The following is a 25,092-nucleotide window of genomic DNA, read 5'->3' as shown; positions in this document are numbered from 1 at the left end:
ACCATTTATGAGTATATGTCTCACAAAATTTTTGTAATAGACTCATGTTTAATGTTGTTCCATTGAAAAAAATGTAAAAATAGGTTTCGATTATGACATTAATTTTTAAATCATAGTACAAATTATTTATTTATTTATTTCATTCAAAACACAGAATTAAAATTAGTAATTGGCCAGACAATTGAAACGACGGGTTAGGAGATATTTTATAAACATAAGTAATCAGTATCGGCAGAATCTCCATTTTAGTGCGATTAGTTAATTTCAGTTAATTGGGAAATCAAATGACTCCTCCTAATATCTTAGTTTCAGTTAACTTCAGCTTTAAATAAACATGGTAAAGGTCTCTTCTAGTAATTTCTTAGTTTCAGTTTAATGTGGAAATAAATTAGTTTTAAGTTTAATTAATAGGTCCCAGATAAATTTAGCAAGTTTTAATTTTAATTATAAAAAAATGAAAGATGAGATACTTGTTTACCAAAATTAAATAAATATCGAGACAAAATACTCTATGGCCATGTGGCAAGGTATGTAGACAAAAATGAGTTAAAAAAAGTGAAGTAAAGCTCCAAAATAATGTCTCGTGCAACATTATTTATTAATAATGAACCCACACTACATATATATGACTAATATGAGCTGTAAAGGGCAAAATGTATCACAAAAGTTGGAAACCAAATTAATTCGGGAGAGACATAAGTCTCCTAAATGGGAACACATATAATCAAGCAGCCATTGGTAACTAGTACTAGATGAGAATAACTTGTCGTGGCAAGTTTATATAGGCCAGTATTTCATTTTCATACAAATAAAATAAAATAAAATAAAAATGTATATATATCTGTTTGAGTAGATGGACTCGAAATTAGAATGGTTCCAACACATAAGTTGGACATGCATGTCTGCCTGAATAACATGGCATAAATGAAGGGTAGGTTTTATATATTGCGTTAATTTGAAATTAAGCCTTCTCAAGTGGTTTAACCACTAACTCTTATCCTTTCAACTTTTGAAGGAAACAATTGGTAAAGTAAAAAAAGAAAGGAGAAAAAATACTAGTAAAAGTAATGTTAGTGAGTAATAAGGTTGACATTATTAGTAATTTTAGTTGGACTAATTTAGAAAGTTCATAATTTTAAGAGACGAGCTAAATGAAAATAGTAGTTACATATTTTTAAAGGAGGGATGTTCATGTAGCAGTGTTATGTAATTTCAAGTTGGAGTAAACTCTGTAACTCTAGATTCCGGTGTGTACATGTAATCATGTATATATATGCCCCCTTGATCCCTTGATGGGTTATCGTTATTAATGGCTTACTATTATATATGAACCCTACACTTCAATGTACCTAAAAAATTTTAGAATAACAATTAATTATAGGGTGATCCATTGAGTCCTCGCAACGTGTCTTTCCTAGAATCATGCATATCTAAGGTACATCATTTGAACTAGAATTGTATGGGGCCGAATGATTTTTATGCCTTTGTCGTAGTTTCATGACTGAGCTAACAACAATGATTATTGCACATGCCATATTTTAGCTCAGCTCGAATTCTAGTATTGTACCCTTTTTCAGCAAGAATCGAATTCATATCTCATTATTCCAAAAAGAAATTCATACAAATTAAACTGGATGCCGTCATGTGCTAATTTTGACTCGTATACTAAATAAACTATTGGTACAACATACTCATCCCATCTATAGCTAAGATGGGGGGAAGTAAGAACACTTCTCTATATTTATGACAGTGATATATGCTACTGTACTTACTATTTTGTTACTTATATACAAGAAAAAATGAGCAGCATATTTATCTGTGAAGTCGGGTATGAGCTCTTGCAAGTCGAGTGTAATTTCTTGTTGCGTTTCATAAACACAGCATGCTATAGAAAACCAAAGGTATGAAGGCATTATCGAGCTGTGCCGTGTAGGCCTCTAACAGCCCGCTGGTGGTCACCGCTACAATCAAAGAAAACCAGTGCTGCACCAACAGTGCAAACGACCATGAGTGCATGAGAAAACACAAGAGCAAGACATATATACTCACGTATGAGAGAGAGACCATAGTAAAAATGTAACCAGTTGCTGCTAAAAGTGGAAGTAGAACAAAGCAAGCAGCAAGAACAGAAGTAATGCCAGCAGCAGTGCCTTCTATTGTTTTCTCTGGCAAAAAAAATCATATGAGTAAGTAGAGAAAAATTAGTTTTGCAGAGAAGATATAACATAACACAGGAAAGGGAGATGAAGAAAGTACTTCCAGTCTTGCTCCACCTAAGAACTCCATACTTGTGTCCTACCATGGATGCCTGATACAACCATCAGACAAAACATTCAGCATAAGCAAACGAGTGGTAAGAAGTCACCCACACTATTAACTCGGTAATTGAATGAATCTTCATCTCTTATTCTTTGTGACTATGATGCTGCTATGGCTGCTATCGCGGCAATGGAAACTAGACTAAGATGCAACAGGTTTTCCAATGACTTAACACGCTACATTTTTCCAATAGTGATTGGCTTGGAAACACAACTAGGAGTAATCAGAACGAAAGAAGAAAGGGAAGTGAATGAAAGTAAGTGGAGTAATAAATGTGAGTAATTGACCTAGTATATTTCCCGGACAGATGAAAACAGCTTAGATACTCAGCATGACTGAAACTAAGTACCATATAAGTACAGGATTAATTACTGGCATTGGCATGAGGAAACTAGTCCAGTTTATCACTTGCTGAGTTGTATCATTTGAGTAATCAAATTGCCATATCAAGTTATAAATTAAATGTCAGCAGCCTAAAAAAGCCATAGGTGTTTACCATTGTATCTCCAATACCAAGACTCAGAATTCCTGCAAATGGTGCAAGTGGCCTATCAGTAAAACCAGAAGCCAACCAAATAGGAATTGCGCATCCCAACAACAGAGAGAAGTGGCTGCATAGAGAGATAAAGCAAGAATAAAATCGATCAATGTGGGACACATCTGGTATAGAAAATATGCAATATTGGCAATAATCACGCACCTGACAACAAGAAGATCAGAATCACGATGATCTGTAAAAGCGTTCATGAATTGATGAACTAGATGACCTAATGGCCAGATTTTCCATATCTGCACAGTAAAATCAAAGTTAGTAAAAATCAAGGTACATCAATAAATGATACTCCCTATGTCCCCCAAAATAGTGCACAGGTTTTAGTAAATGTAACGAAGAATGTGTTGTGAGTGGAGTGGAGAAAGGGCCACACTTTATTAGGTAGACATGTGTGGTAAAGTTGTAAATAAGTGGAAAACGTGAGCATAAAAATAATGGAATTGTATGCAAATTGCAAATAGGGCAAAAAGAAGAAGTTTGTACTATTTTGAGCGATGAATGGAGTATAATAAGCATAAGTAGAATTAATTACAAATAAGCCAGAGGCCCAACGTATAAAAAAAATGAGAGTCAACTTGTAATCCCACTCTGCTGAAAAAGGATCAGAGTTGAAAAGAACTAAGTTGTGATAATCATAGAGAGGTAACAACACAAGAATATTGATGTATTAAGAGGCTTCTTGGTATGATGGAATGGAATAAGGAGGGAATGGAAAGGAGATGGGAATGGAATGAGGATGGGAATGGAATGGGGATTCCATTCAATTCTTGCGCTTGGTGAATGTAAGGAATACAAATGGAATGGAATTGTGTAGTGTGTGTAAAGTATGTGTTGTGTGTGTGGTGTATGCAATGTGTGTAGTGTGTGTGTGTATAGTGTGGATATTGTGAAGTGTGTGTGTATAGTGTGTGTGTGTGCAATGTGCGTAGTGCATATTTCTAGTTTCCAAGGTGATGCCATCTTTATTATGTCATATGAGGAAAAGATACGTGATAGAGAGGGACAATGCAGCAAAATAATCCAATGCCACATCCACATGTGAAAGAGTCTAGTTTCTACTCCTTGCACCATCACCAAACATCATGCAACCAAAGACCTATGCAAATTACAAACTGCTTAAAACATAGTCTTCTATGTAACCACACATTATCACATTATATCTTATCTCAAAAGGGATTTCCCAATAATAGGGTCCTTTATAAGTGCACTTAACATATGGAAAATGGTAGTTAGATGCATGAGTTCCCGACAACTAGAAGTTTCTGTATAGGCTAAATTAAATATTTCAGATTTGAGTAGCTATTGAACTCCAATCATATGATTCATCATTTCATATGACAATAATAATAAAACCCAAGAAACTGGGAGAAACAAGAGTTGCTTTCATCAAACTTACTCGAATAGTTTCCAACAAGAGAAAAACTGCCAAAGCTGCACCGAAAGAAAGGTCAAGAAACTTCGGCTGAAAAATAAAATAAGGCATTAGTATCGATTAATTACAAGGAATTAGAGATGCAGAAAAGGACTGATAAACTCATTGTTTGAACCCAAAGCACCTGGAATATAAGGGCAGGAACAAAAATTGCAACAGCCATCAGATGATAATATTTGCGAAGAAGTATTCTCTCGGTTTTACTGTTCTTTGATATGCTGTAAAACCGTCTAACAGACACAGATATGATGACCAGCCAATAGACACATAGGGTAAGTCTCTTTAGCGGTTCGGATAAAACAAAATCAATGACCCTGATTAAAAAAGAGGTTGAGGACAAGATGTTATAACCAAGTTAATTCAGTAAAAAGTCAATACTTGCAATTATCCTCTGAGAGAAAATAAGTCCTAGTGAGCAAATAGAGATAGCATCTCTGCTAAACGGTCCAGGTCGGAACACATGTTCTGTCAAGTGTTTCTTCATATATCATAACTTCTGGAGACATTATTGAATCCATCCTACGAACAAAATATAACACAGCCAAGTCTATTATCAGAATGTTCAGAAGAGCATTACTAGAAAAGATTGTGTTTTCTCAAGAAGTTCCTTACACTGTTAAACTGAACCATTGCCAACTAATTTTATGTCTCCAATTTAACTTCATCCTTTCAGAAAATTCTAACTACTTTCCATCGCAAGTTTCTAAGTACACACATGCATTTGCAATTAAATAATTGAACCCATATTTAGATTGGAACATAATGTTTAGCTATGCAGACCATCTTTCATTGTCAAAGACTGTGAAAATCGACCTTAAAACAATCAAGGGCGAGCAAACTGGGAGTCAATTTACCCCTTTGAAAGTTTGAAAATCATCTTCAGTTCTTCACCGACTTTTAGGATACCAACAATTCTTCTTATGATGCCCTTATAATTGATTTAGAGCTATTACAGTAAAGTGCTAATGACTAATTCTGCAACATACTGAAACCAAAATCTGTGGGTTACCCACCATAAAAGAGGATGCATGTGAAAAGCATGCACTAATTGCATCCATGACGGAACTACCGCTACCAACACAAAAGTGAGTATAGCATAAAACACAAGGGATCTTCTCTTCTCATGATTTCCCAAGTCTGTGGTGTTTTCCGAGCTGACACAGTATTCCACCATCCGAAGAACATATTTATAGAACACAGGAAAAAGAAGGAGGCCAAAAATCATTCCCTGCAATAATGAAGCAAAAAAATTGCTACTGAATAACTTTCAAGACTGAATCATTTCACCAGCTTCACCAGGCAGTAGGACACAGAGTACATCAATTACTATTTTGATTGTCACAGTGTCAGAGAATAATACCTGAATAATGGTGCTTATCTCACTTCTGTTGATTCCATTTTGAATGAATAGTGCATCGGATGACGCCAAATAAGAAATCTGCTTGATACAGACTTTGATCAGTCAAAAAAGAAATAACCGGTCACAAGGTGACCATGCACTAGGAGAACTGAAGATGGTGAAACCAACTTTTGAAGTAGTATATGCCATCATGTCTCCAAAATAGAGTACAAGTCCTGTAGTCACTAGAAGAGATTCTCCTGCCAAGAGGAACACATACAACTGCTTACAAGACAATAACCAGCCGTTTCTCACGCAAACACACCAATAACACATGCACTCACAAAAGAATGGAACATTCCTAAGAGAAATCTCAAGTTCTACTTTCCATCAAAGCAACAAAATTATACTAACAGGTTTAAGAAAGAAGAACTTTCTAATTTTGAGTTACTATTATTGTGGCTTATGTAGCCTAAATAATCAGCTAAGGTACCTATAGAAGCGCATGCTGGAAATGTTTCAAGGATCTTTTGAATTAGTGTTACTGCTGCCCATCCATGGCCAAGTACCCATAACGATACCAAAACTGGAGCCCAGCCTACAAAACAGAAGCGCATCAAAAAGAAATTGAGGTATGTATTACAAATTTGTTCCTCGAGTAAGTTCTTGAACAAGAATACATGTTCCAAATACTGGAATAAGTGTGATAATAAAAGACTTGTTCACTTACCACCGTACAATTTCCCAGATAAGGATACTAAGCCGGATCCAACAAAGAATATTACACAAATGGAACTATATATTTGGTTCCTGCTGGAAAGAGAGCTGATGGAAGTCTTGCTCTTGCTCTTGCCCTGATGCTGACAGACGAGGGAAAGGAAAATTAGCACCGCAACACAACTGGATGATGCAGCCCAGTACTGTGACTTCAGATACTCAAACTCTGCAGTAGACGGAAATATACAGAATGAGCTAGACGGTCATGTATCTATGGCATCTCAAGGAAAAACTGAACAACCTATAGAATACTCCTATTTGTATAATCTAAATGTGGGGAAAATAGAGACAAAAATTGCACAAGATATTTGTATGGATGATACAAATACAAGCAGACATATGGGAAAACAATAAGGAGGAACTATGAAGTAAAGAACGCCTGTCATGCTTTATTATTTTGTACTTGTATAATTTATTTCTTGGATCCAGCAGCCCTACAGATGCAGGAATGTTTAATTTTAAATCCCTCCCACACCCTCTTCAGTAATGGAACCCCAACAAATATAAAAGAAATTAAAAACAGGGGGAGGGATAGAGTGCTTCAAGTGAACATTACACATCATACCTTCAATTCCAACTTCCTCTAATGTAATTGCTCTCGAAGTTTGTACCAACTTGGAGACTAGGAGACCGGGCAGCGTGACTGCACCCAACAGAACTCCAGAAGAAGCTCCAGGCCTGTCATAAGCCATCTCCAAATCAGCTCCAATGAAAAATGAAAAGATAAGCTTTTGGGCAAATTAAACAACGAAGCAACAAGAGTATCACAGGCCATATAGATCAACAGCTTCAACCCAGTATAAAGTTCATAACACATTCAGAGACGCCAATATAAGCACAGAACCACTCATCAGATTGAAGAAAAAAAAACAATTTTGACATAGTTTGATCCTAATTTCATCCTAGTGCATGATCCTACATTCCTAAGCATATCATAAAACCCTTCTACAAGACACACACCAAACACCGATCAAAAGCTAAACTCGAAACCAACAACAAAATGTACAAACAGGTTCTATCCTAACTCAAACCGAAAATTCCCCAAAATCAAAATCACTATTATTAACCTGGTTCTAAAGAAAAGAGAAAGCGGATTTGAGGCGTCGTCCACGGAGATCTCAACGCAGAGAGCGAGGAGGAAGAGGAGAGAGAGGGAAAAAGCTTCCGGCAGGAGACTAAAAGGAATTGAGAAAATAATTCGAACAACATAGAGCAACACCACCGCCCTCTCGCCGTTGAGCTGCCGCAACAGCTGCGGCGCCATAACTTGATTCGCCTGTGAAATTTTCCAATTAGATGCTAATTCCGAGAGTGGGATCAGTGGCTAGAGATTTTGATGTTGAAGCTTGAATTTTTTGGGGGTTGAGGAAATCGAGGGATGGAATTACGCGCGGGCGGACGCGGTCGGCTTTATATAGCGATTCCAGTCGTTGGATTTTAGAGCATGTGCAGCGGTGAGTGGACACCTGTTTGTCCGTCCGTGCCAACGGCGCGACACTGTCTGCTCACCGCTGCGCTCTTGCCGCAGGCGCGGCGCTGCTCGATACATGAAACATGTCCTTGCCAGCGAGCAGCTGACGTGACGCGTTCTGATTGGCCAACGACATTTCCGTTGAAAATTCATTTTTTTAAAAAGAAATTGAAAATAATACCAAAACTTAAAAATATATATTTTTTCAAATTCCCAATAATATAGCCTTTTTTTACCGTTTTTCTAAAAAATTTTTGAATTTTTGATTTTTTTTTACCAAAATCATCCATAAATACACACATTTATCATCCACTTTTCACATTGAGCTACAGGAAGACCTAATCAAACATATTTGGGAGAAATTCGGCCACGAGTAGTGAATTTTTTAATTTTATGAATTTAATTATGTAATTTTTAATTTTTAGGATTTTAATTATGTGCTTTTTAATTTTTATGGTTTTAATTATGTAATTTTTAATTTTTTTTGTAATTTATAATAGTATTCCGGATATTTTTAATGCATTTTAATTTTGTGTAAATATTTTTATTTAAATTTGAATAATAGAATGGTGGCACACTTGAGCTTGTCTTTGCGGAAGAGCACGGATGTGGGTGTTGGGTGTTGTGCTATTGCCTAAGAGCAGTGAGTAAAAGTGGGTTCGGGCCCACATCTATGCTCATTGGCAAGAGCACGTATGGGGGATACTCTTATGCCTGAATATGGTAAAAGGTCATCGGGTGACGGGTGACGGTGACGGGTCGGGTCAATATCGACTTCGTCATGAAAATATAAATAAAATTCTACCAGCGGTGTTCATTGGATTGAACAATATGCTAACATAATTTCATTAGGTTGGGAGTTGGTAGGAAGAAACAAAATTGTTTATAATGATTGTTGTTTCGAAAAATATATTGTTGGTTGTTACAGAATTAAGAAAACTTGAATTTATTTCATCAGTATAAACTAATACTCGTATTAATCCATGGTAAATTCTATCTCATCTATATTTAAAATTGAGATATTGGTTTCCAAAATTACGAACTTTATCTAAATTTAAGTGTTTTTTTCATGATGTTTAAAATTAGTCTAAAATACCTCAAACTTTACATTCGTTTTGTTTTTAATTTCTGAAGTCGGCCTAAATAGAATACTTTTGGCAAAAACTTATTTAATGGACAATCGTAAACGTTTATGATAATTTAATTATTTTTTAGGTTTGTGATTAGTAGGATAAAAAAGCACGTCGAAAATCATGTTAATTAATTTAGTTGTGCCAAGTAGGATAAAAAAAAGTTATGTACTTTAGTTGGATATAGTGGTTGATCTAATGTGAGAAATACAGAATTATAAATTTGTGATATTTTATACTATCAATTTTAAATTTATAGAAAATATCATAATTTGATCAAAGTTCATAATTTTAAGAATAAGTATATAAATGAAACGTCTTTACTCTTGTAAATCTACTGCATCACTACCTTAAACTTAAGGTTGACCATAAGTCAGTTTATATGATATCTTCATCAATGGTAGTAGTAAATTAGGAATTGAATCACGATATGGTTAAAATGTTAAGCAATCTTATATTCACCATATAGAATTGATGCGAGTTTCGATTTTTTTAACATTTGTGCTTGTTATTTAGAGTTTGCAAGACATCACAACTACTAAATGTTTAATTACGCAAGTTTCACTAGAGCTGAGGAAAAATACCGAAATACCGGCCTTATCGTACCGAAAATACCGAATTTTCGGTATACCGTGATTTTCGGTACGGTATGATACTTTACTGAAATATTTCGGTAAGGTAAAGGTATGAATTTTTATATACCGCGGTATACCGAAACATACCGAAATTCGGTATATACCTTAATTTAAGGTATATACAGTAAAATATGAATATAATAATATATAAAGTATTTTATATTTTTTAAAATTATAAAATTTATTGTGAAATATAATATAATATGAATAAATATACTAGTATTTAATACCCCGTATATTATTTAAATTACTATAAAATATAAATGGTATTCTAAAAACTCAAATATTCAATTTTCATTGATATTGAAAGTAAGGTATACCCCAAAAGTATGGTATACCGAACTTTGGTACAGCATACCGAAAATGAGGTACGATGTCGGTATGAAAATTCTTCATACTGAAAATAAGGTATACCGAAGTTCGGTATACCGAAAATTTTGGTAAGATAAAGGTATAATTTTTTCGCATACCGAATTTACGGTAAGGTATACGGTATGATGGTTTTGGTAAGGTATACCGTACCTACCCACCCCTAAGTTTCACATCCTCTTGTTTTCATGTTTCGACTTATATTACATACTCCAATGAGTTTTTTGTATTCAATTTTCAAACATAAGTGATTTGATGTTATTGACTTCATTTATTTTAGTATGTTCTTTAAATTAAAAAATTATATACATTTTAATAAGTTTTTTTTAATGAGTTGATACACATCTTTTACTGACAATACTTCAATTCTCTTAACTCGTGTCATTTCAAATATTTTTATTTTTAAAATGAGGAAACAATTGTATCAATTAGTTAGTATATACTCCCTCAGTCCCACAAGAATATGATTTTTTTTCCTTTTTAGTATGTCACACAAGAATATGAACTTTCTTAATTTAGGAACTCATTCTCCCTATTGAGGTGTGACTCATTTTTCATTAACAATACTTTAACTATTTTTCCTTTCTACTTCTCTTTTATTTTATCAATTATATATTAAAACTCATATATAATCAAAAGTATATATTTTTATAAAACGGAAGGAATAGTATGTAAAAAAGTAAGTCACACCAACATCATCAACCTCAACCTCTTGCTCATTGAAAATAAAAACTCATTTGGAAGCTCCAAATGTTTTAGTTGATCAACTTGGCACTTGAAATGGATTGTAATGTACTCCACAAATTATTGAAAACCAATATAGGTTAAAATTTCCAAATTTTTATATTATTATCTTGAAAAAAAATTGACGAATATAACCACTCAAACATATGAAGTAGTAGAAAATAATTGATCGAATTCGAAATAATCTCTATTTTCCGACATTGCACAAACAAGGAGTACTAAATAGTTTTAATGGAATAACCATCATAGTGTGTTTTACTTTCATAGGCCCAAACAATATCGGCCCAATAAATTAGTCTTAAAATTCAGCTCTAGGGTTTGACATAGCACTCTATATAAATACCCACGCCCATCTTCTAATAGCATCGCACAACAATCTCGCTTTCTTAGTTACTCATTTGCTCAATTCCTTTTCTTCTCGCGCTTCATTCTTCTTTTTCTCTTTTATCCGATGATGTATTCAACTAATGACCTTTTATCTCCTGAGATGATTTTTCTGCTGAATACATGTAGGCTGAAGATATTCATTTGTTGATATGATTTTGATTTTTTCTTTTCCAACATGTTAATTTTTTGAAAATTTTCTAATTATGTTTTCTGTGTGTTGGCATCTGATGATGATTAAAACATAAACTTTCGTTCTTCTGAGATTTTTTTGTGCGGAAGATATATGGAGACCTGAACTGAAGATGCTTTCAATTTTAATTTTCATATCAAAATTGATTTTTTTGAGCCATGGATTATCGTTTTGTTCATTTGAGCCTAGAAATTATGTTTTTATTTCGAAGGGGTTTTGTTGGTCTCAGTGATGATGAACCATAGATGACGAGTCTGATATCCATTCTAAAAAATATTGATGACAATTCGAGGCATTTGTCTGAGAGGTTCAATATTACCCCATTTCATATACTGCTGCTTTTGTGATAAATATATTTAAAAAATTAACTCTAATGATGCTGAAGTTTGCAATAGAAAAAAATTGACCAATATGTTCAATTAGAGTGTCCACAATGGTGGCCTTCAAAGGCCACCAAATGTGGCCCGGCCACCATTTGTGGCTCTCTTGTGGCCTTCACAATGGTAAAGGCCACGAAATGTATAAAAACAATAGGGCCATGAAATGTGGCTCTCTCCAAAAAATAAAATTAATTTGTTTGCTTTTGTAATAATATTTTTTAATTTATGTCTAATAAATTTTATTAATCTTTAAATTTATGATATTTATAAATTTAATAAAAATAAAATAATTTGGATTGTAAACAAAAAAATTTCACAACCTAAAAAAAATGTAACAATAATTTCGTTGTATTATATTGAAATAAGAAAATTATACAATGAAAGTGATCTAGTTTGAAATCACTCTGTGGCGCTACTTCTACGGTTCCAGACCTCTTTAATCATATCAGCCTGTAGTGATGAATGCGATATTTGGCTCCGCATGTCGGTGTACCGCTGGATCAAGTATTCATTACTACGTGGTACACCCACCTGCAGGGGCTCCATGGCAGTACCCGAGCTCGAACTAGCACCATCTTCCGGTGTCCACTGCTCTGCAGCAAATCCTTCGTCATTTATTATCATATTGTGCAATATGATACATGCAGTCATGATGTCTGCGACATCATTTTCGTGTCATTGTCGAGCCGGGCACCGTATAATTGCCCATCGCGCTTGGAGTACACCAAAAGCTAGCTCCACATCCTTCCTAGCACCCTCTTGTTTTTTCGCGAATTATGTTTGCTTCGGTCCAACGGGTTGTCGGATAGTCTTCACAAACACGGGCCAGCGAGGGTATATCCCATCGGCCAAATAGTACCCCATGTTGTACTGAGTGTCGGTTGCCATGAATCTAACTTGCGGACCCTCACCCCGGCTCTCGTCATTGAATAGGTGGGACGATCGTAGAACGTTGATGTCGTTGTTCGATCCAGCGACCCCAAAATACGCGTGCCAGATTCGCAAGCGGTAATCAGCAATTGCTTCAAGAATCATCGTCGGATGTCGGCCTTTGAAACCAGAAGTGAATTGCCCCTTCCAAGCCACCGGGCAGTTCCTCCACTCCCAGTGCATGCAATCGATGCTCCCCAACATCCCTGGAAAATGATGTACAGTCCCGTGCATATCCATCAGACGTTGGCAATCATCAGCCGATGGCTTCCGTAGATACTCCCCTTTGAAGATATCCTTAATGCCCCTGCAAAACTGGCTCAACGTCTGTAGGGCAGTCGTTTCGCCCATCTGTAGGTATTCGTCGAACATGTCAGCGGGCCCGGCATATGCAAGCTGTCTAATTGCCATGGTACACTTCTGGTATGTCGATAAGCCGGGTCGACCGGAGGCATCATATCGCAAGTTGAAGCACCTGAACCGCTGCGCTAAACATGTCGCTATATGGACGAAGAGACGTGCGACATTCTGAATCGCCGACGGAAAATTTCTGCCGGATAACGGGCGTTCTCGTTGAAGTAGTCCTCCATCAACCGGCGGTCAGCCTCGGTATGATCACGATCGAAAAATCGCCGATGATAGAATGGCCGAGGGACTGCCACCGCCGCCGCCGCCGCCTCAGTCGCGGCCTCCGCCGCATCTTCCGCCTCGTCGGCTTCACGTTGCACCGCTGCAACAAGGTTTTGGAACTCCAGATCTACCGCTTGTTGGAATTGTTCATCGTCGGAATCCATAGTTCCAAGGTTGTATTGAAATTGGAAGGAAAGATTTGAGTAAAATGGAAGTAAAATGGTGTTGGAAAAATGGAAATGAGAGTGTATATTTATAAAGTAATTTTCGAAACTTAAAAAAAAAAATTTATTTTCCGCGGCTTAGCCGCGAAACGCTGCCCGCTGCAGTGGAGGGCCGCGGCTCCCACGGCTCAGCCGCGTGAAGGCCGCGGCCGCGGCTCACCCTCGGCTCCCGGCCCTGCGTCCCGGCTCTCGGCTCTCTGCAATGGGGGGCCGCGCACCGAGCCGCGGGCCGCGGCTCCCCCATTGTGGACACTCTTACGATACGCACTCATGTGACAATTTTAAGTTGTATGATATTCTCTGTTTGCTACAGTTTCCAAATTTGTTATTATTTGAAATGGAAATGAAAATGAAAATTAAAACTACTACCATAGTACTACATTTTTTAATCTTTTATTACCATATTTCCAAGTACATAAATTTTATTTATAATACTCATTAATCCATAAATCATTTTGAACTTATTAGGACCATTTGAATATTTTTGGGATATTGACACCTAATATCATAGAACTTTTAAAAAGTTTTTTTTCAAACTTTGAAATTTATAAATAATATTACGAACTTCTTTAAGTTTGTTATTTTTCACTAATAAAATATTTTTGCAAATAATATCATGATACATAATTTTTTTGTAATTTTTTTACAACAACTCTGAGAATTTTAAGGTTTTTAATTTTTGAGAATTGTTTTTTAAGCACACTTTTCAAATTTTTTCTTTAATCTATTAATGTATCTGGAAAATTAACTTTCCAAATTTGTTCCATATGTTCTACGACTAATTGTGGTAATAAAATTATTAAGTGATGAAAACGTTAGACCCTAGTTGTTCATGGATTAAATTTGTATTTCACTTTTAATTGTCTATACAATGTATAAAAAGGTAGTTTATGAGAAATTTACAAGATTGTTATTTAATTTTAAAAAATATATTAAATTAAATATATATAATTTAAAGGCTATTTAACATGTGATTAAGTGGAGTGAGTTACGTGAGGGAGGTTTTATTATGTCATTTAAATTTGGTTTAAATGTTTGATTAGAATTCCAAATAAAAATATTTTTATTCCCTTCATTGAATGCATGTGTTATGAATTGTTTGACTTTTATGGGTCTCATCTTATGCTTTGCTCTATGGATGATCGTTTTAATACATATTGGTTTTGTGCATTGCAAATTGATTTTGTTTCTTTTTTTATTGTAGTTTTAGGTGAGACGATCGTCTTTAAAGATGACAAATGAGTTACTATTTTATTTATGAGTTCTGTTGAAGAGTGACTAATTGTGAACAATTGAAGGTTTTAGTTTATAATGATGAGATTAATTTTAATTTTAAAGTTAATGTAGTGTATAAAAAAGTTTTAAAAATGATGAGTAATTATCCATTGTGTTTAATTCTTTATTGTGATAGATTTTTATCTTCCTACTCCATGATTTAATGTTTAAACATTATATTATGCGATTTGTTTCTCATTTATTATGCTTGATTTGTATAGATTTTTTATTCTCATATAACTAAAATTGTTACTCATATTGTTCATTGTTAATATTGATTCTATTTTTGTTTAATTAATTTAAAATTGAAACTTAAAGTTTTAAAAATATACTATTAATTTGTGTATAGAACATGTGTGATACTCGTTCGTAATAGAATAGAAGTTGTTTAAAAAGATGATAAAGAAAGAGGAAAAGATGGTTTTAAAATCTGGAAATTAAATGAGGATGATCGGAGTGGATCACCTTCCCCACATCCTACACCATTACTACCTCACCAATAAAATAGTTACATGTCTTTACTACTTAAAATAAAAAAAAAACAAGCAAAATAATATGTGGCACATTCTTCACAAAATCGTGTATATTTTTTTCAGACATTTCATCTTCATTTTCACTGAATTATAATCTCGCCTTTGAACACCATCTTTAAAATTATGTAGTTAGAAATCAGCTGCTAAAATTTTGGGATCTCTCTAAAATCTGCAATGAAAAAACATAAGAGCATCCACAACCGTGCTCTTGCCAGCGGCACGGTTGTGGGCCCGGGCGGTACTATTCATGCCTGCTCTCTGGCAAGAGCACAACACCCACAACTGTGCTCTTCCGCAAGGACGAGCACAATTAATATAAAATTCAATTACACAAAAACATTTTCATAATACTAAAATTCATTAAAAAAACCACAATAAAAATAACAAATTACAAATAAAATAAAAAGACATAATTAAAATCCTAAAAATTAAAAATTACATAATTAAAATACTAAAAATTAAAAATTACATAATTAAACTCCTAAAAATTAAAAATTACATAATTATTGGCTAATATAACCCGAGGAAGACTACGCATCCGGCGGCACCAACCCCAATTGTTTTTGGAGACCCAATATCATGGACTCGTGCGTTTGAAGTTGCGTGGGGGTCATAGTTGACCTATCGGCCATATTGAGTTGGGCCAAAAGGGCCCACAACGAGTTGTTCGGGGGTGGAGGTGGAACATAGGGTGCGGGTTCGGGAGCAGGGGCAGATGGAGTCGCGGCGCGACGTCGTTCGGCCGCCGCCTTCTTCCTACCTTGCGGTCGGCGTCGGGAACCGTTTGGTTGGGCATCGGGGCTACATAGTGGTGTTGTAGGGTGTGAGAGGAAGATGAAAATGGATATGAGAGATTGATGATGAGAATTGTGTAGTGAAAGTGTGAATTTTTTGGAGTGAAATTGGGGGTATTTATAGATGAAAGTGTGTATTTTTGGGGTAAAAAAAATAAAAAAAAAATTAAAAAGTGGGGAAAAACGGTTATAAACGGATATAATTTTTTGGGGAAGTGAAAATTTTTTTTTTATTTTTTATCGATTTTTTTAATAAAAATCCGATTTTTTTTTTTAAAAAATAAAAAAATGTTTGAAACCAACGGCTATGCCGTTGGCGAATGGGAGACCGCCACGTGTGCGTCCGCTGGCACGGACGTGCTCGATACATCGAGCAGCGCCGTGCCAGCGGCGCGATTGCAGCGGTGGCGGTCCTTCGCCTTGCCGCTGGCACGGACGGCGGTGGCGCCAACCGCCACCGCTGCGGATGCTCTAAGCACCTCAGCTTCCAACTTCTCCAATTCACCTCAGCTTCCAACTTTTCAATCAAAACCCATTTAATTATTGACATTTTGAAAATGGGATAGTACCACTTTTGAAAATCGGATAATCTGGTATTACTCGGTACTCGATATCAAAGACAAGTCAATATCCGATCATGTACCCATTATCTGATTATTCGGATATTGGACACCCAAAACCCAATAATTTTTGGATGGGATCGGTACCAGAACTATAGTCCCTGTCCTTGGAGTGAGAGAAAAAATATTTAAAAAAATATTAATAAAATGGTAGGCAACAGATCATTACTCTGTAAAAATATCATACTCCCTTCGTCTCTAATTAATTGTCAATTTTTTCCATTTTCGTCCCCTATTGATTGTCCACTTTCACTTTTATCATAAATAAAAAGTAGGTCACACATTCCACTAACTTATTTTATTCACATTTTATTATAAAACCAATAAATAAAAGTGAGACCTATATTCCACTAATTTTTTAAGCCACTTTCCTTCACATTTCTTAAAACTCGTACCGGAACTAAAGTGGACAATTAATGGGGGACGGAAAGAGTATAATGCTAGTAAAAATTATCTTAAAAACTTTGTTCTATGTTCTTATCGAAATCTGTTCGTAGGATTCATTTCTTAATTATATGCATTGAATTTATAGAGTTTATTGATTAAAGATTGCTTGAAAAATTTCCAAGAAAATATTATGAGATTTTGATCATTACAACAGTTATGGATATTAGGGAAACTAAATGGAGTAAGTACTATGTTATATTAATACCATTTTTTAGTCACTGCTCGTTTCTAACGTTAGCTTTTCTTTACTATGTTCTAATGATAGTCCCGTAGTAACTCTAGTTTTTTCAATCCAAACTTAAATTGTTTTTAAATTATAATCAATCGTATATCATCAATTTTTTCACCCCCAATGCTGATGTTTGCTACGAGTGCTTTTTCGATTTTTTTTACTCCAAAGACGAGAAATGATGCGAAAAAAAATGTCTGGTCATCTACTAGTTACTAATTTAATTTTTGGACTCATCTGTTTCAAGGAAAAAGCCCAATTTTTTCTAGAAAATTTGAAAATTCCACCCTCAGCAGTGTAGATAATGGGTTTGTATATTGCTCATGTTATAGAAATCGCATTAAATGTGAATGGAGAGTGGAAATATTGGACAATGAAATACTCCTACACAACTCATGTACATCATCACCTATGATGATTCTATAATCTTACTTACTTTTTTGTTTTTCACTAATCTTGAAAATAAAAGGTTACAAAAAATTAGTAGGAGTACTATTAAGTGCTATATCCAAGAATATAACTGTTCGAACTTGCAAATATACAAAATACTAACAAAAAACTTTCCCAAAATACATTTTTTTATAGTTTAATAAACATAAACTTAAAGCACTAAAACATTTCTTTTTTGATATAGTAGTAGTAAGTAGATAAGATAAGGTGCAAAGTCCTAAACTATTTAAGTATACAATTTAATTTATACAAGTGAGTTGAATTAAATTAGAGCATCCACTACGCGGCGCGCCAGCGTCCCGCGTCCCACGTCCCGTGTCGACGAGACAAGCGACGGGCCGTCTCGCCACGCGTCTATGCGACGTGGCGAGACCCGGCATCGTGCGTGACGCCCACTCGCCGGCCCGCCAGTGGGCGTCGTCACGTGCTGACGCAATAAATATTTTTTTAAAAAATTTGATTTTTTTTAACAAAAAATAAAAAAAAATTAAATTTTTTTTCTAACGGTAATAATACCGTTTTTTTGTTTTTTTTTTTAATTTTTTTATTTTAAAATTAATTTTTTTACTCTATAAATACTCCTACACTCATCCTCATTTCACACACAACTACACATCTATTATTCTATCATCTCAATTTCCTCTCAAATTTCCTCTCATCACAAGATGTCCGGCGAAAGCAACTACGGCGGCTCCGGCTCCGGCGGGTGGGATCTCAACGCCTTCGGTGATTGGGAGACCATGATCAACACACTGGGCGGTTCCAGTGCGTCGACGCCGAGGACCCAAGGTTCGGCGACGCCGGGGGGTACCAACCACCCAACTTTGACGTTGATGCATATGCCCGTCCCTCCGCCCCGCGGTATTCGCAGGGATTATCCCAGATCCGGGAGGATTTTCCCGTTGATCCAACGCCGGGAGTAGGCCGAGGCGGTGGAGGTGGGCGAGGTGGTGGAGGTGGACGAGGCGGTGTACAACCCCAGTCGGGCGAGGACGAGGACGAGGAGGAAGAAGAAGAAGAGGAAAAAGATTTAGGCCGGCATCCGTACAGCAACCACGAAACGCTGCCGGTGTACAGTGCCTGGATCACCGTCTCGTACGATCCCATCGTCGGGAATCAACAACCCGGGAAGTGTTTCTGGGAAAAGGTCTGCGAGGTCTACCACCAGATAAAGCTGAAAGGCTCCCGCAAGCGCAAATATAAAATGCTCCGCTCTCACTTTGACCGAGTCGACCGACAGGTCAAAAAATTATGCGGCCTCTACTCGGCCCAAGCGGCGTGCTACCAAAGCGGCGCCACGGCAACCGACATTTTGACGTCCGCTTTGCGCGCCTACTACCAGGACACCCGTCAACAATTCAGATTTGTTGACGCTTGGCAGGCCGTGAAGGACGATGAACGGTGGGCCGGCGGTTTCCGCTCCAGTTCCGGCTCAAACTCGAAGCATACGGCGAGTGGCCAATACTCGTCTGGTGGTGACACCGCTGAGGGCATCAACCCACATGAGGCTGAATCGCAGAAGTTTGCGGGTACGGTCGTCGGCCGCAAGGGACGAAGGCGGCGAAAGCGGCTAGAGCGAGGAAGGGCCGAGGCGAATCAAGCCAGGCGGCCTCGGGATTGGGCTCGCGGGGAGGCTCGGACACACTTATGGTGGCGTACATGACCGCCACAATGGCAGACACTTTCCGCTTCTCGCACGCCCAATTCGCGGCCTGGTGGAACGGAATTGTGCATATGGCAGCACAACTTGGCCTTCCGACTCCCCCTCAACCTTGACCGCCTCCGGAGGATGATTAGCCGGCGGAGTAGTTTTTTTATTTTCTTTAAATTTGTATTTTAAATTATGTTGTGTGCTTTTTTATGTTGTGTGTTTTTTTAATAAAGTGTGTTTGTTTTAATTGAATTGGGTTGAAAAAAAATAAAAAATTAAATTAAATGAATAGTAATTTAAGGGACGGTTAAGGGACAGAGTGTTGTAGGTTCGGTCCCTTAATTAAGAGATGAAGGAATAAAGTACACTGAGATCCTCGAATAGTAGTTTAAGGGACGGTGGAGGGACAGCTTATATTTGCACCGATATAGCGTTAAGTGCCTATATTTGCACCGATATACGTACACCTTGTATCTCTATTTCCTCTCATATCCGAGTCACTGCTCTCATTCTACCTCAATCGAAACTGCAACACTCGTCTCCAATTTCTCGAACACCGCAATTCTCAGATCATGAGCAACCCAGCTGAGTCGTCCGATTCGTAAGTTCACCCTAATTCTTACTGCTTCTGAATCAGCTTGTCTTCGATCGGTTGCAGTTTTTCCTTTTCTCTTGCTCTTAAAGTAATCGCCGCCCAAAATCTGATGCTTCTTTGGTTGTTCTGAGCAGGAAAGGTGCGAAAAAGGACTTCTCAACCGCGATTTTGGAGAGGAAGAAGGCGGCCAATCGCCTTGTCGTCGATGAGGCTGTCAACGACGACAACTCCGTCGTCTCCCTCCACCCCGCCACCATGGAGAAGCTCCAGATTTTTCGTGGAGACACTGTTTTGATCAAGGTTTAATTTTTATTTGCAAATATTCTCAAAATTTCAGGTTTGGTGAGAGCAAGGTTTAGGGTTTTCTTTTGCTGACTGTTTTATCTGTGGAGATTAGAATGGATTAGGAGTTATTAAAGAGGATTTGTTTGGTGATTATGCTTAAGAATTTGGTATAACATGGATGCCTGTATTAACTTGAAGGGAGTCTTTGCTAATCTGTCTGTTAGGCTCCATCGCTTTGCCCGAGAACTATGACTTCTGAGTTGAGGATTGAAGAATTTCTTCATATAAGATTTATTGGTTGATTTTAATTTTATTAATTACAGATGTTAGTGATCATTCAACAACTTAAAGATGCTGAGTGATTTTTCAATTGTCTATTTGGTGGTGGCATGATCTGCTATTGACCTTAGATTTAAATCTTTCAACTCTGTCTATTCGGTAGTGCCATGATCTGCTGTTGAAAATTTATGTTCTTTTGATGTTGTGGTTGTTATTATTATGTTCTTGTATTAACCTTTTGAAATATTCCATCGGTGCACTAAAACTTGGAGTGTATTGTTATTTTGGTTTCCAGGGGAAGAAAAGAAAAGATACTGTCTGCATTGCTCTTGCTGATGATGCATGTGAAGAGCCAAAGATTAGGATGAACAAGGTTGTCAGGTCAAACTTGAGGGTTCGGCTTGGGGATGTTGTATCTGTTCATCAGTGTCCAGATGTTAAATACGGAAAGCGTGTGCACATACTACCCATAGATGATACGATAGAAGGTCTCACTGGGGATCTTTTTGATGCATATCTCAAACGTAAGTCACTAAAATCCTGACGGATTTGTATATCTTTCCTGATTGAGAGTATTTGGAAACATATTTGATTTTTGATATTTGTCCATGCAGCATACTTTCTTGAAGCATATCGCCCTGTGAGGAAAGGAGACCATCTTCTTGTGAGAGGTGGGATGAGGAGTGTGGAATTTAAGGTTGTTGAGACAGATCCTGGGGAATATTGTGTTGTGGCTCCTGATACCGAGATCTTCTGTGAAGGGGAGCCTATCAGGAGAGAGGATGAAGATAGACTAGATGAAGTTGGCTATGACGATGTTGGTGGAGTTCGGAAACAGATGGCTCAGATCCGTGAGTTAGTGGAGTTGCCTCTGAGACATCCTCAGCTATTCAAATCTATTGGTGTGAAGCCTCCAAAAGGAATTCTACTTTATGGACCCCCAGGTTCTGGAAAGACTTTGATTGCTCGAGCTGTTGCTAATGAAACTGGTGCTTTCTTTTTCTTGATTAATGGTCCAGAAATTATGTCTAAATTGGCTGGAGAGAGTGAGAGTAATCTGAGAAAGGCATTTGAGGAGGCTGAGAAGAATGCTCCATCTATTATTTTCATTGATGAAATTGACTCAATAGCTCCTAAGAGAGAGAAAACACATGGAGAAGTTGAGAGGAGGATTGTTTCTCAACTCCTGACTCTCATGGATGGTTTGAAATCTCGTGCGCATGTTATCGTTATGGGCGCGACTAACCGACCAAACAGCATTGACCCTGCTCTTAGGAGGTTTGGTAGGTTTGACAGGGAGATAGATATTGGTGTTCCTGATGAAGTTGGACGCCTTGAAGTTCTTAGGATTCATACCAAGAACATGAAGCTTTCTGAAGATGTATGTCCTACACCTCTTACTTGGAATTTACACATAGTTATACATTAACCATTCATTAATATTGATAAGATATGAATGAACTCTCAGGTTGATTTAGAAAGAATCTCAAAGGACACCCATGGCTATGTCGGTGCTGATCTTGCAGCTCTCTGCACAGAAGCTGCACTACAGTGCATCAGAGAGAAAATGGATGTTATCGACTTGGAAGATGATTCAATTGATGCAGAGATACTGAACTCTATGGCCGTAACAAATGAGCACTTCCATACTGCTCTTGGGATAAGCAATCCATCTGCTTTGCGAGAGACAGTAAGTGAACTTGTGTTGTATCCATGTTTTGCCTCAAGGTATTCATGTTTTGTGATATTTACTCACAATATTCTGTTGAATTTATGAACAGGTAGTTGAAGTACCCAATGTCTCTTGGGAAGATATTGGAGGACTTGAAAATGTTAAGAGGGAGCTTCAGGAGGTACAATAACTATGTAGTCAGATTTTTGTATTTAGCTATTATTATACTTAAATGTACTAAACCTGTTCATCTTCTTCTAGACTGTTCAATATCCTGTGGAACATCCAGAAAAGTTTGAGAAATTTGGCATGTCGCCTTCAAAGGGTGTTTTATTCTATGGTCCTCCTGGGTGTGGTAAGACGCTGCTTGCCAAGGCAATCGCAAATGAATGTCAGGCCAATTTTATCAGTGTGAAAGGGCCTGAACTGCTTACCATGTGGTTCGGAGAGAGTGAAGCTAATGTCCGTGAAATATTTGACAAGGCTAGACAATCTGCTCCCTGTGTTCTCTTCTTTGACGAGCTTGACTCTATTGCTACCCAGGTACGAATTTCTATTTGTAAGTAATTAATATTTGAGTTGATTTACAATTTGGAAATTAGTATTCATTTTGCTAAAATACAAGTATGGCCTACAGTCATTAAATATTGTTATTTGGTGCAGAGAGGAGGCAGTGTTGGTGATGCAGGCGGTGCTGCTGATAGAGTTCTCAACCAACTTCTCACGGAGATGGATGGCATGAATGCCAAAAAGACTGTTTTCATTATTGGGGCCACTAACAGACCTGACATAATTGATCCTGCGCTTCTTCGCCCAGGTCGTCTTGATCAATTGATATACATCCCTCTGCCAGATGAGGATTCTCGTCATCAAATCTTCAAAGCCTGCCTTAGAAAATCTCCCCTTTCCAAAGATGTCGATCTACGAGCTCTGGCCAAGTACACTCAAGGATTTAGTGGGGCAGACATCACAGAGATTTGTCAGCGGGCTTGCAAATATGCCATAAGAGAGAACATCGAGAAAGTACGTGTTTTCATAAACCTATCTTCCTGGGGTAATGGGTGTGAGGTTTCTGACGATGTTGTTTTTGCTTATTCAGGACATAGAAAGAGAGAAGAAGAGATTAGATAACCCCGACTCAATGGATGAAGACGAGACTGATGAAGTGTCGGAGATCACACCCTCACATTTTGAGGAGTCGATGAAATATGCCCGTAGAAGTGTGAGTGATGCTGATATACGCAAGTATCAGGCCTTTGCACAGACCTTGCAGCAGTCTCGTGGCTTTGGGACGGAATTCAGGTTTCCTGAAGCCACCGGGGGTGGGGCACCTGGATCCGACCCATTTGCAGCCCCTGCCGGAGGAGCTGCTGATGACGACGACTTATATAGTTAGGCTTCCTGGAGTTCCAGATATATACTAGTAATTTGCAGTAACTTATGTTTCCAGAGTCTATATGAGTATCTTCACCTGACACCAGCAATGGTTTATCTTTAGATTACCTTTTCTTTTTTTAAAACTTTTTGAGGATTTATTTCTGGAGTTAGTCGCCTCAACTACTACTACTATTTTCCGTCTGTTTCCACTGATTGGTATCTCTCTATCTATATATATGTGTCATGGCTTGTGAACTAACCTCCTGTGTCTGATTTGTTGCACACAATTTTCAGGTTATGACTGATCACTTAAATACAGACAGGAGAAATTGTTCATTTATTTGCCACACCTATATCAATCTGGTTAGTGATTTAGCTATTTTCTCACAATATATCATACCCCTTGTGGCCTTGATAGTAAACCATTGAATGACTAGATTTTCGAACTACATGTATGCTCCATTTGACTAGATATTCTATATGAATTAAATCATTGAAATAGAATTAGTATTATAGTAAAGGGAAAATAATCATTTAAATAACGAAGTTTGTTCAAATTTTGGTCCGTCCCATGAACTTTGAAATTGGAATATTTATTGACGGAGTTTGAAATTTTCTCAATTGTTCCATCAATGCACTAATTGACATCTTTTTGTGATGTTAAAAATGACAATATTTCAATAAGATAAGAAGAGAAATGAGAAAATAAAAGAATATAAAAGAAACGTATTTAATGAAACAAGTTGTTTTAAATATTGTAAAAATATGATATTTTTTTGCATGGATGAGAGACAATTGAGAAAAAATTGGAACTTCGTTATTTAATATTCCTATTTTAAAGTTTATAAGAGAGACTAGAATTTAACCAAATTTTATGAATTATATGATTATTAACTATATTAAAAAAATAAAGTTGATGTTAGCATATATAGAAATATTTAAAGACGAGATTTTATAGATTTGCTAAATTGTTCCTTTTAGTGTAAACTTTAAAATTTACTTTTAATATAATAAACCAACAAGATAATCTATCCCCATAAATAAGGCGCGAAATCGTTGCCAAGAAAAAGGATACGAATATAATAGTACTAAAATAATAGGAGTAATAAAAAATATAATATTTAAATATTTATTTTAAAAAAAAATTATACTCCCTTCGTCCCACTCAAAATGTCCACCTTTCATTTTCAGTTTGTCCCACTTCTACTTTTTATATTTGGAAATAAATATCTCTCTCTTTTCTCATTAAAAACATTCAATTACACTCTTCTCTCTACTTACTCCACCAAACAACTTCTCCTAAAATCCATACCAATCAAGAATGTGAACATCTTAGAGCACCCACAACAGTGCTCTTGCCAGCGAGCACGGTTGT

At 36.8% G+C, this 25,092-nt stretch overlaps 2 protein-coding genes and 2 non-coding genes across 5 annotated transcripts; 3 read left to right on the top strand and 1 right to left on the bottom strand.

Annotated features, from left to right (window-relative positions):
• Positions 1-1,569: 1,569 nt before the first annotated feature.
• On the bottom strand, positions 1,570-7,814 carry LOC121742015 (dolichol kinase EVAN-like). Of its 2 annotated transcripts, none has more exons than XM_042135024.1 (14): positions 7,488-7,814; positions 6,986-7,098; positions 6,374-6,586; positions 6,137-6,241; positions 5,833-5,903; positions 5,665-5,742; positions 5,318-5,532; positions 4,429-4,618; positions 4,269-4,334; positions 3,020-3,108; positions 2,816-2,930; positions 2,257-2,308; positions 2,050-2,165; positions 1,570-1,983 (listed from the first exon to the last, which is right to left on the bottom strand). In XM_042135024.1, exons 1-14 carry the CDS (start codon positions 7,682-7,684, stop codon positions 1,870-1,872), a joined length of 1,734 nt encoding a protein of 577 aa, XP_041990958.1. In that variant the 5' UTR covers positions 7,685-7,814; the 3' UTR covers positions 1,570-1,869. The 2 variants fall into 2 exon arrangements, with proteins under 2 accessions (XP_041990958.1, XP_041990959.1); XM_042135025.1 differs by having other exon boundaries at positions 2,065-2,165.
• Positions 7,815-11,376: 3,562 nt separating this feature from the next.
• On the top strand, positions 11,377-11,462 carry LOC121742753. The gene has a single exon (XR_006038099.1). It is a non-coding gene; the product is annotated as a small nucleolar RNA Z159/U59 (small nucleolar RNA).
• Positions 11,463-11,569: 107 nt separating this feature from the next.
• On the top strand, positions 11,570-11,655 carry LOC121742778. Its single transcript, XR_006038119.1, has one exon. It is a non-coding gene; the product is annotated as a small nucleolar RNA SNOR75 (small nucleolar RNA).
• Positions 11,656-19,955: 8,300 nt separating this feature from the next.
• On the top strand, positions 19,956-23,976 carry LOC121741869 (cell division cycle protein 48 homolog). The gene is made up of 9 exons (XM_042134795.1): positions 19,956-20,110; positions 20,239-20,404; positions 20,964-21,192; positions 21,283-22,049; positions 22,137-22,358; positions 22,450-22,521; positions 22,602-22,883; positions 23,004-23,363; positions 23,440-23,976. The coding sequence occupies exons 1-9, from the start codon at positions 20,082-20,084 to the stop codon at positions 23,734-23,736; spliced, it is 2,424 nt and encodes an 807-aa protein (XP_041990729.1). The 5' UTR covers positions 19,956-20,081; the 3' UTR covers positions 23,737-23,976.
• Positions 23,977-25,092: the final 1,116 nt, after the last annotated feature.

The sequence above is a fragment of the Salvia splendens genome, chromosome 7 (assembly GCF_004379255.2).
Source record: "Salvia splendens isolate huo1 chromosome 7, SspV2, whole genome shotgun sequence".
Classification (NCBI taxonomy): Eukaryota; Viridiplantae; Streptophyta; class Magnoliopsida; order Lamiales; family Lamiaceae; genus Salvia; species Salvia splendens.
Note: the sequence above shows the minus strand (reverse complement) of the source record. Positions and strands in the feature narration are given on the sequence as shown.

What these genes read in the sequence shown, in the direction of transcription:
- LOC121742015 (XM_042135024.1), bottom strand. Translation starts at nt 7,684, where the DNA reads ATGGCGCCGCAGCTGTTGCGGCAGCTCAACGGCGAGAGGGCGGTGGTG. An exon ending in TGGCATATACTACTTCAAAA is followed by an intron (nt 5,743 to 5,832) that starts GTTGGTTTCACC and finishes TGTATCAAGCAG; the next exon opens with ATTTCTTATTTGGCGTCATC. An exon ending in TAGGTGGAGCAAGACTGGAA is followed by an intron (nt 2,166 to 2,256) that starts GTACTTTCTTCA and finishes TTTTTTTGCCAG; the next exon opens with AGAAAACAATAGAAGGCACT.
- LOC121741869 (XM_042134795.1), top strand. Translation starts at nt 20,082, where the DNA reads ATGAGCAACCCAGCTGAGTCGTCCGATTC. An exon ending in TTAAGAGGGAGCTTCAGGAG is followed by an intron (nt 22,522 to 22,601) that starts GTACAATAACTA and finishes ATCTTCTTCTAG; the next exon opens with ACTGTTCAATATCCTGTGGA. An exon ending in TAAGAGAGAACATCGAGAAA is followed by an intron (nt 23,364 to 23,439) that starts GTACGTGTTTTC and finishes TTGCTTATTCAG; the next exon opens with GACATAGAAAGAGAGAAGAA.